Raw genomic sequence first — 16,094 nt, forward strand, 5'->3', positions numbered from 1 at the left:
ATTCTCTTGTATGGCCTGTGGCACTTTGTTAGGGCAGCCCAGCAAACACTCCATGTTGTAGGCTATTTAGCAGCTTTCCTGGCCTCTACCCGATACTAGTGGCAATTCCCCAATCCCAGCTGAGAGAGCTAAATACCTCCACACATTCCCAATATCCCCTGGGGAGCAAATTCGTCTTCCCTTCCCCACTGAGAACAGCTTCACAGGCGCTGTCACCTCTGCACTGCCAGTGCTCAGCATGGTGCTGCTACCTCACTGCGTAGACAGTTAAATATGACCTGAGTGAATTCACTGCCTGCCTCTGGCTTGGCTCTCACTGCTCCCTCACAAACTCATTTTGCTGCAAACAGTGTAGTAAGTATTTCCAGTTTAATTTATAGCAGACTGTGTGCGTTTTAATGATACAAGCACTTTTCCTTTTAGCATGATTTCTGGCGACTCAGGCGTAAATATCATACCGATGGTAAGCCCTGTGCTGTCTGACATTGCCCACACACTGCCCCTCGGATCCTTCGACACATTCAGTGGGTAATACCGCCTTTATTTTCCCTAATGCACACTCATGATTTTAGGTCAGGAGTGGGGAGCTTCACTTCTGCCAAGGGCCATTTGGATATTTATAACATCATTCTTGGGCCATACACATTATCAACTTAAAAGTTAGCCTATTATTTGGGCAAACATTTAATTTATTCACCCCTAATGCCTTGGCAGGGTCAGACATTCCCCACCCCCATTTTAGATTAAATGGTTATGACAAATTATTATGCAATCACTTGAAGCTCAGGGAACTCATAAAGAAAACAAATGGCCATTTAAGTGTTAGAACGCTTAACTCTAAGTTATAATGAGACTCCACACATTACCCTGAAACCTGAGAGCATACCGAAATGTCCAAGTCCACAGAGACACTGTCTGGAAAGCGGAAGGCACAAGCATCCTGGAACATGCAGACATTTGCTGTCTTAACACTGCCTCATTGGCTAGCTTGTCACCGGAAAGCTGATGTGTCTGGGCTGGGCGGTGGCGGAGGGTGAAGACTGACGGAGACGCCAGGGCGGCCTGAGGGACTCTGGAAGCGACGGGGACTGGCGCTCATTTCACCCAGAGATCTTTCTGACCAAGCCCTTCGATGATTTGTAGCTTATACTCAAGATACTGTTTCAAGCACATGATTTTAAATTGATGTAGAGTCTAGTCATTTACAAAATCCATTTATTGCAGCATTCTTTTTAATGGCTAGGATTCAAAGTGTTAAAAATTCCATTTACCCAAGTGAAAAGAAAGACTAACAATAACCATTTGTCATTGCCATTTCTGAAAACTGCCCAATGTTTTTAATTTATTGTTTATGACTAACATCTGAATAACGTGTAAGACATGGGTCTAACAACTGACTACCTTAAACTCAGACAACAAACATCACTAACTGCTATAACAGGCATGATGGCATTCAGTCTAAAACGCGCGCGCGCACGCGCGCGCACACGCGCACTTGCACGCACACACTTGCACACCGAGAATGCTGACACCAAGGATGTGAGTTATGACATCCTGCCTTTCTATAGAGGCCTTAACTCCTCGACTGCTCCTGTAGTAAAAGGTTGAAGAATCCTTTCTGAAGTGGGTTTCTCCATGAAAAAGGAGAATGGGTTAAGGACATTCTGAAATTTAGAAACAAAACCAAACAAAAAAACCTTTGCAAAAAAAGCCTATGTACTATGCAAAACTGGTGAACGTGTGAAGTCAGTATTTGAGAGAAATATATCCCAGCAAAAGGTAACTGACCGAGGGAGGATGTTTTGTAACTTCCCCCTCCCCCACTGAAAAAGACAGAAGAATGAAAAGTTGGTTAAAAATATTTAGAATTTACACCCTTATGTGGGTATAAATATGAAATCCATATGGCAACAGAAGTACCATCTTCGGATCGCTACCCTGGGAAAGTCGCCAAAGCCACGCTAGTTCCTATTCCGCTTGTTTCTCGGCTCCATCTCTGCACTTTCTGGTCTTGTCCGACGATTCTGTGTTGGACTTGTTTCTGTGTCCTGAAGATCATTTCTGAAAACAATAAAATGGAATTGGCATCTTAGAAAACAATGACCGTTATTATTTATAGCAGTTTCTAGTTTACAAGTGCTTTCATAGACATCTTTTCACTTAAACCCCCAAACAGCCCTCTACTCCACTGACCAATCTGTTAAAAAAAAAAAATTATTTATATGTGTGTGTGTGTGTGTGTATATATATATATATATATATATATATATATATAATATATTATATATTATATATTATATATTATACTATAACTAGAGGCCCGGTGCATGGAATTTGTGTACCAGGAAGGGGGGGGGAGGGCCTGCACCCTTTCCAATATGGGACCCCTCGAGGGATGTCCCATTGCCTATTTAGGGCAGTCGGACATCCCTCTCACAATCCAGGACTGCTGGCTCCCAACTGCTCACCTTCCTGCATTCCTGATTGCCCCCTAACCACTGCTCTGCCAGCCTGATTGATGTCTAACTGCCCCCCTGACAGTCTGTTTGCCCCCACTTCCGTCCTCTGCCGGTCTGGTCACCTCTAACTGCCCTCCCCTGCAGACTTGATTGCCCCCAACTGCCCTCCCTTGCAGGCTGGTGCCTCCCAACTACCCTCCCCTGCTGGCCATCTTGTGGCGGCCATCTTGTGTCCACATAGGGGCAGGATCTTTGACCACACGGGGGCAGCCATATTGTGTGTCGGACTGATGGTCAATCTGCATATTACACTTTTATTAGATAGGATAGAGGCCTGGTGCACAGGTGGGAGCCAGCTGGTTTGCCTTGAAGGGTGTCCCGGCTCAGGGTGGGGGAACTGAAGATGGAAACTGCCTTGGGTGGGAGAAGAGAGTGGGTTCCCATATACAGATAGGGAGTTCCATGGTTTGCCAGGACCAAAGGAGGGAGCACCCAGGATTTCCTATCAGCTTGTCCAGATGTGGGGCAGAAGAGAAAGAGGAAGGGTTAAGGCCTAAAAGCTGCCAGCAAACAACAAAATAATGGAACCAGACTCCTTATCACAGGGTGTAAACTGATGAAGAACTCAGTCCAGAGAAGTACTATTGTGCCAGCTCACAGCTGTAGCACAGTGGAAGAAGCACGAGACTTAGGCTTAGGAGATTCAAGACAATTCACCATCCTTCTGGGCTCAGATTTCTCACAAAACACAGTGAGTGAAATTTCTTCTCTTCCGATAAAATGAAAATGAAAGTATCTAATATAACAAGTACCATTGTTATATTAGTTTATAACAATGTAGCACATATTAGGAATTTGAGAGGTATTAATTAAATATTTATCTTCTCTAATACTCAAAAGTAATTTTTTGCTAATTTTATTAATATTTACTTCCTAGAAAATAATGGATCAAAGAAAAGAAAAACATATCAGCCAACATGCCAACTTCCTTGGGATAAACCTATTTCTGTCTCTGGGTAAAGGTCTATTAAAAAAGGGTCTTTGGTTTTGTCACCAGATGATAGAAAACAGTTTGGTTTCTTTCTACTTAAATAGAAGGGTGACTCAATATATGCTATGACAGAACTGGTACCCAAAAGGCAAGAGGCATGAGCTAAATCTTAAAAGAGGAAAAGTAGGAAGGATAGCCAAAACCGGTTTGGCTCAGTGGATAGAGCGTTGGCCTGCAGACTGAAAGGTCCCAAGTTCGAATCCAGTCAAGGGCATGTATCTTGGTTGCGGGCACATCTCTCATCAATGTTTCTAACTCTCTATCCCTCTCTCTTCCTCTCTGTAAAAAAAAATCAATAAAATATATATATATTTTTAAAAGTAGGAAGGATAATAAGTGTGTCCAGAGATGATTTCCCAGATTCAGGACAGGAAGGCATTAATGGCAGTAGAGGGACACAAGGTTCAAAAGGAATGGACAATGAAAAGCGGTCAGTAAGCAAACAGATTAAACTTAAGATTCTGTGAAGTCAAATAAGCAATACAAAACAATCAGAGTGATGACTGGATGAGTTCTGCATTGTAACCTTTACTGCATACAGTTCTTGGCACAACACTTGAAAGGGAACAGGAACAGACAGACTGGGGCCTGTATTCATGCCTGAGACTTGCAGAGGCAGGGAGCACCCAGGTTCTTTTGTCTCAAGGAATCATCCTCTTTCCATTACAGGCCAGGCCTGGGATGAATAAGATCATTGTCTGCAGGCAAGTCCACAGGCCCACTCTGCCTTTAGCTTGCCTGGCTCTACACCCGCAAACGGAGGCCAGGCCCATCAGCAATAATTCCTTCCGATGGGCTTTTGCTCCTTGCTGCTCCTGGGTGGTTTCCCTTTCCAGAGTTTTCCTTGTCTAACTTGTAAGGATTTTTTAGGATTTGTTTTTTTCATCTTTTTTGCTTTTTGGTATATATTGAGGTTTATGTATGCTTACAATTACTTTGTCTTCCTGATGGATTGATCATTTTATCATTATAAAATATCTTTGTCTTTAGTTACATTTTTGTCTTAAGGTCTATTTTGTCAATTATTAACATAGCCAAGGCAGCTTTCTTTTGGTTTTTGTTGCATGGAATATTTTTTTCTATCCTTTTACTTTCAATTTATTTATCTTTAAATCTAAAGTGCATCTCATGTAGAATCATGATTTTTCTTTAAAAAATCCACTGTCAATCTCTGCCTTAAAAAAAAAAGAAATATATATATATATATATACACACACACACACACACACACAAACACACACTTTGAATTTTCACAGAGGAAAAGATAGGGATAGAGAGTTAGAAAAAGTAATCCTCTCCCAGAATGCAAAGTTAAATAATGCTTAGCTGAAAGTAATGCAACCAAAATCTCATAGTTTCATGCAACACTAGTTTGAACCATCAAATATTTCATGTTATGTTCCTTAGATACACCACATTTTTCCATTTCCATGAGAGAAAAACATCTATCAGCTGTCTCCTACACACCCCCTACTGGGGATGAGCCCACAACCAAGGTGCATGCCCTTGACTGGAATTGAACCTGGGACCCTTCAGTCCAGAGGCCGATGCTCTATTCACTGAGCCAAACCGGCTAGAGCCAATCTCTGCTTTTTAATAGAACATTTAATCAGTTTATGCTTCGTGTATTTACTGACAAGGTAGGATTTATGAATATCATTTGCTATTTGTTTTCTATAGTGCTTATGTCAATTTTTTGGTTCCTCTATTCTCTGCCTTCTTTGGTGTTAAATATTTTCTAGTGTACCACTTTACTCCCATTGCATTTCTTTTATTCTATTTTAAATTTCTTAGTGGTTGCCCTGGTAAATATAATTAACATATTAATTTATAACAAAATATGCCTAGAAGGATAACATAGATACTTATAAAACTGCTACATTTTGTTGAAAAGTAAAGCTGTGGAGACTTTTTCTGATTCTGCCTCTAAAGTTACATATGGAGCCCTGGCCAGGTATTTCAGTCAGTTAGAGCATTGTCCCAAGGTTGCAGGTTCAATTCTAAGTCAGGTCACATACAAGAAGCAACCAATGAATGCATAAATAAATGGAACAACAAATCAATGTTTCTCTCTCCCCTCCTCTAAAGAAAAAATCCAAAAAACAAATAAAGCTACATTATAGCATAAGTTTATTTACACTATTGTGCACTCAGCTGAAATCAAGAGTCCTGGATTCTGATCCTGGCAGTGCCACTAACCAGCTGTGGACCTCGACCTAGTCAATTCACCTCTCTGGAACCGAGCTTCCTTCTCCACATAATGAGGGGACTGGACTAGAGGAGTGCTTACATTTTTCCAGCTTTAACATTTATTATCAAGTGATGGGGTTTGTTTGCTAAGAGTTTTCTTATCAATAATGATTTTAAGAGGTCATCATTGTTAAAAATGGACTTGTGCTCGGGAATTCTGGGCTACAGCCTGTCACAGCCACTGGTGTCAAGATGATTCCCAATAAAAAAGAACATGATTACTGAAGGAGTGGCCTCCTCTCCCAGAATGCAACGTTAAATAATGCTTAGCTGAAAGTAATGCAACCAAAATCTCACACTTTCATGCAATACTAGTTTGAACCATCAAATATCTCATTAGTCTGATAAACCTACTCATATTGTATTCCTTGGATACACCACATTTTTCCATTTTCTAGCCACTCAGCTATGAAACTACAAAATGTCAATAGCACAGCAAACCTCTCCTTTGGAAAGATAGTATAGCTTATAGGTTAAAAGTGTTGACGTTGACACATTAAGCTCCTCTCAGCTCCATCACTCATCGCTTACTGCTAAGTGACACTGGGCTGGAGACTTACCTCTTTCAGCTTCAGCTACATTATAAAAAGGAATAACCATACATCATAGTATTGTCATGCTACTTAAATGAGAGCACAGATGTAAAGTATTTACTGTGGGTTAGAGCTGTGTTGACACTGGGGTGACAGTGTTGAACCTGATAGGGGAAATGGACAAACAGCCATAAGGACCATAAGGACATGATCCAGAGGTAAGGAAAGAGAAGACTTCCATGAGAAGCAGGTCTCGAGTTTAGGCCTGAAGGGTTACGAGTAAACAAGAAGAAAGATGAGAAGAACATTCTGGATAGAGACAAGCATGTTCAAAGGCTCTGTGGTCAGCGGGCATGTGACATGAGAGATGCCTGTATCAAAGGAGCAAAGCACAGGTGTATGATAAGACTCAAGACTGGAGAAGACCAGATCATGCAGGACCTTTCAGGCATATTCAAGAGTCCCTTCTCAATCCTAAAAGGAATAAGAAGCTACTGCTATTTTTAAAGTAGAGAGATGAGTAACAGTGATCAGATTTTCATTTTACAAAGGTCACTCTAGCTGCAATATAGAGATTAAATTGTAAAGAAGCCAGAAAATAAGGATAGACAAATTAAGACACAATTTATTACCCAATCAAGCTACAATGGTAGCATGAACTAGGGTGATGAGAAGGGTAGAAATAAATCAATGGACCCTAGAGATATTTAAGAAGTAAATCTGTAAGAGTGATCACAGTGGCACCATAGAACAAGATGTCAAGAAAGACAGATTTTGTTGTCACGAGGGGAGGGCGTAAGAAATTAGCTGAAAAGGAACACCAGAAGAGGATCATGTTTTTATTTTGCTTTAAAAACTATTTTGGGGGGTGTAGGAGAGTAGATAAGGTCAAGTGTTCAGCTTTGCACATGCTCATTTTAAAGAGTCTTAAAAATATCTAAGAAGAGACGTCAAGTAGGGAGTTGATATATGTATCTGGGGCTCAGGAGAGGTACTGGCAGGAGAGATAAATTTACTAGGAGATCAATTTAATCTTGATCAACATCAACAATTAATGATCTAGTTGAGCAAAAGGAAAACAGTGTTTTGTGTCTCAGAAGCCAAAGAAGAGAGGCTTTTAAGAAAGATGAAGAAGCCCTAGCTGGTTTGGCTCTGTGGATAGAGGATCAGCCTGTGGACTGAAGGGTCCCGGGTTCGATTCCGGTCAGGGGCACATGCCCAGGTTGTGGGCTTGATCCCCAGTGGGGAGCATGCAGGAGGCAGCCGATCAATGATTCTCTCTCATCATTGATGTTTCTATCTCTCTCTCCCTCTCTCTTCTTCTCTGAAATCAATAAAAATATATTTTAAAAAAAGAAAGGTGAAGAAGTCAATAGTATCAAACACTGTTAATAAATCAAGAGAGATAAGGCCTAAAAATGTGCTCTGGATTTAGCAACAGGGCAGTCTTCAATGGCCTGAGTGAAAGCTATGTCAGAATGATGGGACTGGCTGAATATGTTGAAGAACAAGTAAGTGGGAAATAAGGAAACGGAGACTGCAAGTAGAGATAATCTATTAGGAAAGGAAGGAGAGATGCAATAGCAGCTGAAGGATGAGAATGACTGAGATGAGAGGCTGAGTAAGGTATTTTGTCTGCTGCTGTGTGGCTGGCTGGTTTTAGGATGGGAAGGATTTGAGCACACAGGAAACCCAACAAAAAATTACAGATGAGAAGGAAAAGTTGCCTTTGAGAGAAGGGACACAGCGAAGTTCCTGACAAGAGAGTTGTATGTGGGAGGAATTAGCCTCCAATATGCGTTAGGACATCCCTTTATTATAAAAAGAGGAAATGAGGATTAAATCTGCACAAATGCAGGCAGATTTATATGTTTGGAAAGATGAAGATCCCACTATAATGGCTTTGGCTTTCTCTATAAAAAACCAGGTCTTCAGCTGGCGGAGGTGGGGAGGAGGGGGGAGCCGCTGAAAAAAGCTGAGTTTTCAAATAATCCTTGTGAAGAACAAGACAAAGAAGTGATCGCAGGCCCAGTGGAATGCTGCTAGCAATTCTAATGGCCTGTGGGAGGTATGTGATCATGAAATTATTGTGTATTTTCCCTGCTATACTACAGGTCACTCCTGTAGGTGGAGATTAATGAAAATGTATTGTTTTTTGTCCCTGTTTCTTTCCTGCTTACCTACCAGCAGGAACTGGAATAATCCCCCACCCCCACCCCAAAGTCTCATTTCCCAGACTGATTCATAAGTGGTATAGGGGAAGTAAAAGTGCATTTATTCTACACTAAACACATCTTATGGCTAGGAACATCTAGAAAAGGATTAGAAATTTCTAAAGACTCGAGCCAGTGCTTAAGGCCAAATTATAATCAACTATTGGAACAATTTTTCTTCAGAAAAACAACTCCTGACAAATATTCAGAATTATTACACTGGGATTCCACTTATAAGCAGAAATATATAGAAACAAGCAATAAACTAGAAATCTTTACCTGGAGGTGTGTGTATGAATGATTACTTTCTTAAATCAGAGAGCACAAACATTCTTTTGTTTGAAAATCAGTTGTGCAGAATTATAGTTTCTCAGGTCAAAACGGACACTTAATAATTACGAGAACTCACTTATGTGATGCTTCCCAGGCTTCCTCCTCTTCAAGAATATCTCTAATGATGTCCGAACTGGAACTAAAAGGATATGTGTCAATATTGCCAGACAATAAAAAGACCGTATGGTTCTATTTATATAAAATTCTAAAAAAAAAAAAAGGCAAACTAATCTATAGTGACAGAAAGCAAACCGGCAGGCAGACCTGTGTTTACCTATAAGGGGCACAGGATGGACAAGGAGGGGTTACATGCTGGCAAAGGAAACTTTGGGAATGAGGGCAAGGTTCACCATCCTGATTGTGGTGATGGTTTCATAACTGTATACATATATATACATGTCAAAATTCATCCAATTATGTGCTTTAAATATTGAAGTTACTTTTTAAAGAAACCTTTATAAGTTAGCAATAATAATGAAAAACATACAAAAGCTTAAATAAATCTCTCAACATAAAACCTGGATTCAAATGGAATATAGTCAAAGGCCTTTTCAATTTCCTATGGCAACCCAAGATCAAATCATATTGTTTTTGTTGTTGTTGTTTTGAGAAAAAAAAAAAAAAAAATCCATCAGTTGCCTCCTGTATTTGACAAGGATAGAACCTAAAACCTAGGTACGGTCCCTGACCAGGAATTGACCCACAACCTTCTTGGTATATGGGATGATGCTTCAATCAATTAAGCCACCCAGTCAGGGCTCAAACTGTGTCTTAGAAACTGCACTGTAGTCATGAGATTCACAAGAAATACTAAGTTCTGACGTGGCTTTTACTCCCTCTGTAAACAAAGTAAAACTAAATTAATTTTAATAGTACTAATAATGGAATTTGTTATAATGTAACCTGGCTTAAAATACTATGTATTTCTGGCCTATCTGTGCAGAGTAAAGAAAATTATAGAGGGCATGTATTATTTCTTTTTAAAAACATGTTTTTACTGATTTTAGAAAGGGAGGGAGAGAGAAATGATTGGCTGCCTCCTGCACGCCCCCTACTGCGGACTGAGCCCACTACCCAGGCATGTCCCTGACCAGGAATCAAACCAGTGACCTTTGGTACATGGGACAATGCCCAACCAACTGAGCCACACCAACCAGGGCTCATGCATTTATTTCATTATATCTGTTAAATTGAGTTGGCTCAGTGGATAGAGCGTCGGCCTGCGGACTGAAGGGTCCCAGGTTCTATTCCAGTCAAGGTCATGTGCCTTAGTTGTGGGCACATCCTCAATGGGGAGTGTGCGGAAGGCGGCTGATCGATGTTTCTCTCTCATTGTTGATGTTTCTGATTTTCTGTCCCTTTCCCTTCCTCTCTGTAAAGAATCAATAAAATATATTTAAAAAAAACACACACACAACTGTTTAAGACTTTAGCATCTTGTTCTTACCCAAATAAATCCCTACCAAATAAATATTTTTTTTAAAAAGGACATGTACAACAATTAATCTAAAAAGCATTTCTTTAGACATCCAAAGACATAGAATATCAGAGTCACTGTATGGGACAACTCAGAAGAAGCAGTCACTACCACAGGATGGAAAAGGCTAGAGTAAGAGGCTCATTCTCAGGTAAGAAACAACAGATTTGGAAATGCTAGTGTCAATCCTATTTCTAATGAGACTCTAGTAGACCAACGAATTTAAAAAATATAGATTTAAAGTTCCAATGAACCATTCTCAACTACTTCTGACAATCACTTTGAAGCAAAAACAGTAATTTCTGTAGCAAATGTTTTACTCACGGAATTTCTGCCAAATCCCCCAAACTCTCAAGGAGCTCTCTGCAAGCCCCCTCAGACTGCGGTCCCTGTGCTATGTAATGGCCTATGTGATTCCCCCTGCACCTCAGGTCTGGTGACCCTCCGACAGAGCTAGCTCCATAGTTCTCCGGCTTTTCAGAAAAAGGATTCTCATAGGTAGCAGCTTTTAGCATGGGTGGCTTGACAAAATAGGTAATAATAATGAAGCATTATATATTATGTAATACTTTTTGTTTATATTTTATTCATTATATATGCCCCTGCACACCTTTTTAAAAGAGTTATGCATGCGTTTGTGAGGCACTCTTTACTATAAGTGATACTTGCTGGGCATGTGCTTCTGCAGACCCAGTGCAGTCATTCCTTCAGGCCCCTGTGGGAACCACAGGCAGGCCTGTCAGAGTACCTAAGCCGCTCCTACTTTCTCACACTGAGGAGGGCCCACTGCTCAAATGCAAGTGCCCCTGAAAATAATAACACATTAATTTATCACCAGTCATTTTCACCTTCGTGAAAACTGGCTCATAACAAGCTTTTCCATTAAACAGCTAGCTAAATGGAGTTTTTATTAGCAGGAGGCTTTAAGAAGATCAAAGGCAGAGTTTACCAACTTTATTATTTTCCTGAGAGACAGACTCAGACAGCCACTCACTGGGGAGGGCTTAGATCCACTGCCACCCCATTCCCACGGAGGCCGTCTAACACCTTCTGATCCCAAGCTTTGTTATTCCTTACCGTGGTGATAATTACTCCAACCTAGTTCTTTTAATGTAACTGTTTTGTTCCCTCTCTCTATTCAAGTTATATGGATGCCCTCATCCATTCTTTATCTAGATAGAGCAGTGGTTTTCAGCCTGTGCCCCACAAAAATTGTTAAATTACCCAATATCTGATTATTTAGTCAGGGACACTGACCTCTTTTCCCTTAGATTGCCAAACAAACAAACAAAAAATGGCAATATCCAACATAACAATAGCTATTCAATGTGAATGAATCAAAATTATACACACTTTTTTTGTTAGACTGGCAAAAGATATATTTTTTGGTGTGCTGCAGTTTTATTAATTAGTTTATGTATGCCATGAGATGAAAAAGGTTGAAATCACGGGGCTAGAGCAATAGCAGTGCTTTTCAATTATTTCCCCCACATAACTTACCTTTTTAGACATTTTTTCTAATTACCACTCCATGAAATTTTAACGCCACAAATACAACATATATCTACTTATGCATTGGGTATATACTGTGCTTTTTAAAATATACTTATATTTTATTAATTTTTCACAGAAAGGAAGGGAGAAGGATAGAGAGCTAGAAACATCGATGAGAGAGATACATCGACCAGCTGCCTCCTGCACACCCCACACAGGGGATGTGCCCGCAACCAATGTACATGCCCTTGACCGGAATCGAACCTGGGACCTTTCAGTCCTCAGACCAACGCTCTATCCACTGAGCCAAACCAGTTTCGGCTATACTGTGCTTTATACATAAAAGGAGTAAGATATTTGGGCCATCTCCAACTTCTACCCCCAGGGGACAAAACTGCTCCTGCTGAGAACCCATGACTTAGGAGAACTGGGAGCAGGGGTGGTAGGTGTCACACAGCTAGAGAAATAATCAAGTCAGCTTCTGGCTGATTCCCCCAAACGCACGATGCAATTTTTTATTTTTTCCAAACAGGAAGGTTACAAAGCATCCCTACTATTCTAGCTAAGTAAGCAGAATGGCCAACCCTGTCAACTAACTTAGTAATCTGTGACCAATTTGCCTAGTAGCTTTCCAATCTCCAGTACAAATCACTGGATTGTTAAAGGAAAATATTTGCGGTACATTAGTGACATAATCTAAGAGGTTTTTGCTATGCCACCTCAGTGAAAACAGATGGCACAGGAGGCTGACAAAAAGCACATCTCATTAGTTGCCTGTAACCTCTTCTTCCTGAGACTTGAATGCCATGGACCACCCAGACTACGCAGCGCCTCGATTCATATCACCATTCCTTCTCCTCCAGTTCGCCACTAACCTGACTGACAACCAAACCAAGAAAGTGAATGATAAAGTTCTGGAAAGTTTTAACTTTACCAAAAATAAAGTTTCAGGATTATCCCCTGCATCAGCTGCTCTAATTCTAGTAACTGCTGAGAAATGAAGCATCGATACTAATACAATTGAAATACCAAACAGAACTGTCACGTTCTTTTTAAAGTTGTGTACTTATATTCTTTCCACTCAAAAGCTACATTCCTGAAATTAAACATGATTTTACAGAGACTTAGACTATGGGGCATAACAGTCAGTGGCACTAAAATTATCACTCTCAGATCTCTTCCTTGTAAACAAAAGTAATTAATATTTTTGAAGCCTTAGTAACTTTAATATACATTAGAGAGAACAATTCCTTTAATATACTTACAAGACATCTAAAAAGTCCTCCACAGGAGAAAATACTCACTATGGTCAATCTAGGTCAGAGCATCACAAACCCGCACAGCTGTAGCTTTAAATTCTTGGACAGGGAATGTTTTCAGAGTATACTGAGCTTCTCTCTTTTGGTTTGGAACATTCTGCAGACCAGGATTTAAGAAGCTGGATGGACATGAGGTCTGGTACCTATGGAAGGGTGTTCATATCGTGCTCCCTAGCTACAGTGGATATTATTATACAGATTAAATACATGTGAGAAAGACTCATTGGCAAAAATAAATATGAATTCTGAAGTCTATAAAATTACCAACCTCTGTTCAGGAAGAGTCTCCTAATTCCACCATACTTAATATTTCATACCATTTAGACCTTATTTGCAGCTCAAGGCTTCAGAAGCATAAGCTACACTGGTTTTGTTGGTTAGTTGATTGGTTGGTTTTTGACCTCATTCGTCTTCCTAAAATGTTTTACTTTTGTCATTCTGACCAAAAGTGTAGCACATCTTATCAAGCAAAGGAAGGGAAATATTTTTGTGACATCTCATTTCATTCCACTAGTCAAGATTTTACCAACAAAGAGGAAAAGTTATATGCCCAATTCCCCTGGCAAAGGTATGGCTGGTAATACTATCCAGAGGGTGAAAGCAAAGCTCTACCGTCAAAGTTAAGGTTTCAGCACTGTATCTGTCACTAACTGAATAACCCTGGACAAGTTATTTCACCTTCTAACAGCCTTACCTATAAAGCCAGGATAATAGCCCATGTATTTTACAGGGACACTTTTAGGATTAGTCAATAGAACACAGAATGTTCACGAAACAGCTCAGCACATAATAAGTGTTCAATAAATGTCAGCTCCATTTTCAGAAAACCCATTTGGGTCTGAATTACCTGAATAACTGCCTCAGCACTAAGCTTCATTCTGGCCTAGGAAACCTGGTCACTAGTGAGCTCTATTTTAATCTTTGATTTCCACTGTTTCTATGGCGCCAGGGTGCAAATTCATCAGAACCTGTTATTTATCCAGCATGGCAGGTACACAGGGTACTGCGGGGTAGGAAAAATGCAAGCATCTGCTATAAAAATCCTGTGGATTGAAGATTACTTACAAGTGAAAATTTCCTGTTATCTGGTAGTTACTCTCCCCCCACCCACCACCACACACACTATTCTCGTAACTGTGGCATGAATTTGAACGTGGTTGAGGATACTCAACTTAAAAAAAAAAGCTCCTTTGGGACAGCTTCCTGGAGGCTCGGTGGGGTTCACATAACGTCCACCGGACAACAGTACTTAAATGCTGCTAGCTACCACGGATCCTTCCTCACCTCCTCCTTTTTTTTAGTAATCTGTTCTGCAGGATAAGCAAAAGCTTGTATGCCAAAATTTAAAAAAAACAAACAAACAGGGAAGTGAATGCAAAGCTCATCTTCTTTCTATTACACCATGTTGCTTCAAGTAGTGGAAGCAGAAAATGCTATTAATCTGCAGAGTTAAGAGTACCACTTTCTCCTATGAATTCACCAGTGAGGTCTGTCAGACAACATCAACAAGGTTCATGAATAAAGCAAGGCTAAGCACTTCCCTGCTCTCCACTAGATCTAAGAAAAGATAAATGAAAAAATCTTCAGCCGAAACCGGTTTGGCTCAGTGGTGGAGCGTCGGTCTGAGGACTGAAAGGTCCCAGGTTCGATTCCGGTCAAGGGCATGTACATTGATTGCAGGCACATCCCCGGTAGGAGGTGTGCAAGAGGCAGCTGGTCGATGTTTCTCTCTCATCGACATTTCTAGCTCTCTATCCCTCTCTCCTCCTCTCTGAAAAAAATCAATAAAATGTATTTTTTTTTTAAAAAGAAAAAATCTTCAAATACGAGAAAAATATAATACAAGAACTTATTTATCAAGTAATACATACTAAGTCCTCAAAAAGAGATGAAACAGAAAACCAACTTAGTTTATATTCTATTCATTACCAATATATGATCATCTCATTTGCCTTTTAGACTTACCCTGATAGGAAAAAAACAAAAACGACAACACAAAACTATCGTCGTATTTTATCAATGAGGAAACTGTAGTCCAGGGAAATGAATTCCACAAACAAGCACAAAGCTATGCTGAGCTGAACAGTGGAGCAAAGATGACTTGAGGTACTTGGATCTCATGGACACAGACCATTTCATGGATTTGATGTCACAGTATCTTAGGGGAAGATACATCCCCTCAGAACAATGTCCCATTCATCCAAAATACCATTTTAAAAGATCGAAAGATATGGAAGAACTATTACATGTTCCCACATTTTCTCTAAAAAATTTCAACCAACAAAATTTACCACCCGAAACAAGATGAACCATTTAGCTTTCAGAAGTAATTTGAAGTTCATAAATGTTCCCAGACAAAAGGGTATAATAAAATACAAAACAAGAGTGTGTATTAATAGAAAAAGGGTTTGTAACAACATTAAATTCATTAAATGTCACATTCTTAACAGTAAAAACCGAGTATAATTGTCAATCTTTGAAAAGCAATTATAAAGTTGTAAACCACACTAATATATTTGTCTCACTTTTCTGCTTGCATCAGCAAACTTTATTAACCAATTTATAACAATGACATTGGTGAAGATAGTGATGATTTCCAAAAGTTTAAATCAGCTCTTTTTTATATAAAGTAGATTAATACATTTACATGGTTCAAAATCAAAATGACATAAAAAGATGTACCTACACTGAACCTGGCTGTTGTGGCTCAGTGGTTGAGCATCAACCTATAAACCAGGAGCTCATGGCTCCATTCCCAATCAAGGCACATGCCCGGATTGCAGGCTCCATGGGGAGTGCAGGGGCGGGGGTGGGAGGTGGGGGGTGTCAGTGTGCAAGAAGCAGTGGATCAATGATTCTCATCATTCTTTCTCTCTCCCTTCCTTTCTAAAATCAATAAAGATATATTTTAAAAAATGTATATTAAGAACTTTCACTTCTTCAACCATTTCCCCCAGTCTCCAAC

At 40.0% G+C, this 16,094-nt stretch overlaps 1 protein-coding gene across 4 annotated transcripts in view; it reads right to left on the reverse strand.

Moving 5' to 3' along the window:
- Positions 1-1,198: 1,198 nt before the first annotated feature.
- Positions 1,199-16,094, reverse strand: part of RAD18 (RAD18 E3 ubiquitin protein ligase) — a 79,990-nt gene continuing 65,094 nt past the window's right edge. For 3 of the 4 annotated variants that reach the window (XM_084901968.1, XM_084901970.1, XM_084901971.1), the window contains 2 exons: positions 8,916-8,978; positions 1,199-2,061 (listed from right to left, as the gene is read on the reverse strand). In XM_084901968.1, coding sequence (XP_084758094.1) covers positions 1,962-2,061; positions 8,916-8,978 — 163 coding nt within the window. In that variant the 3' untranslated portion in view covers positions 1,199-1,961. The remainder of the gene's footprint in view (positions 2,062-8,915; positions 8,979-16,094) is intronic. The other variant, XM_084901969.1, reaches the window with a different exon arrangement.

This window comes from Pipistrellus hanaki (assembly GCF_964339955.1).
Source record: "Pipistrellus hanaki genome assembly, chromosome: 13".
NCBI classification, from domain to species: domain Eukaryota; kingdom Metazoa; phylum Chordata; class Mammalia; order Chiroptera; family Vespertilionidae; genus Pipistrellus; species Pipistrellus hanaki.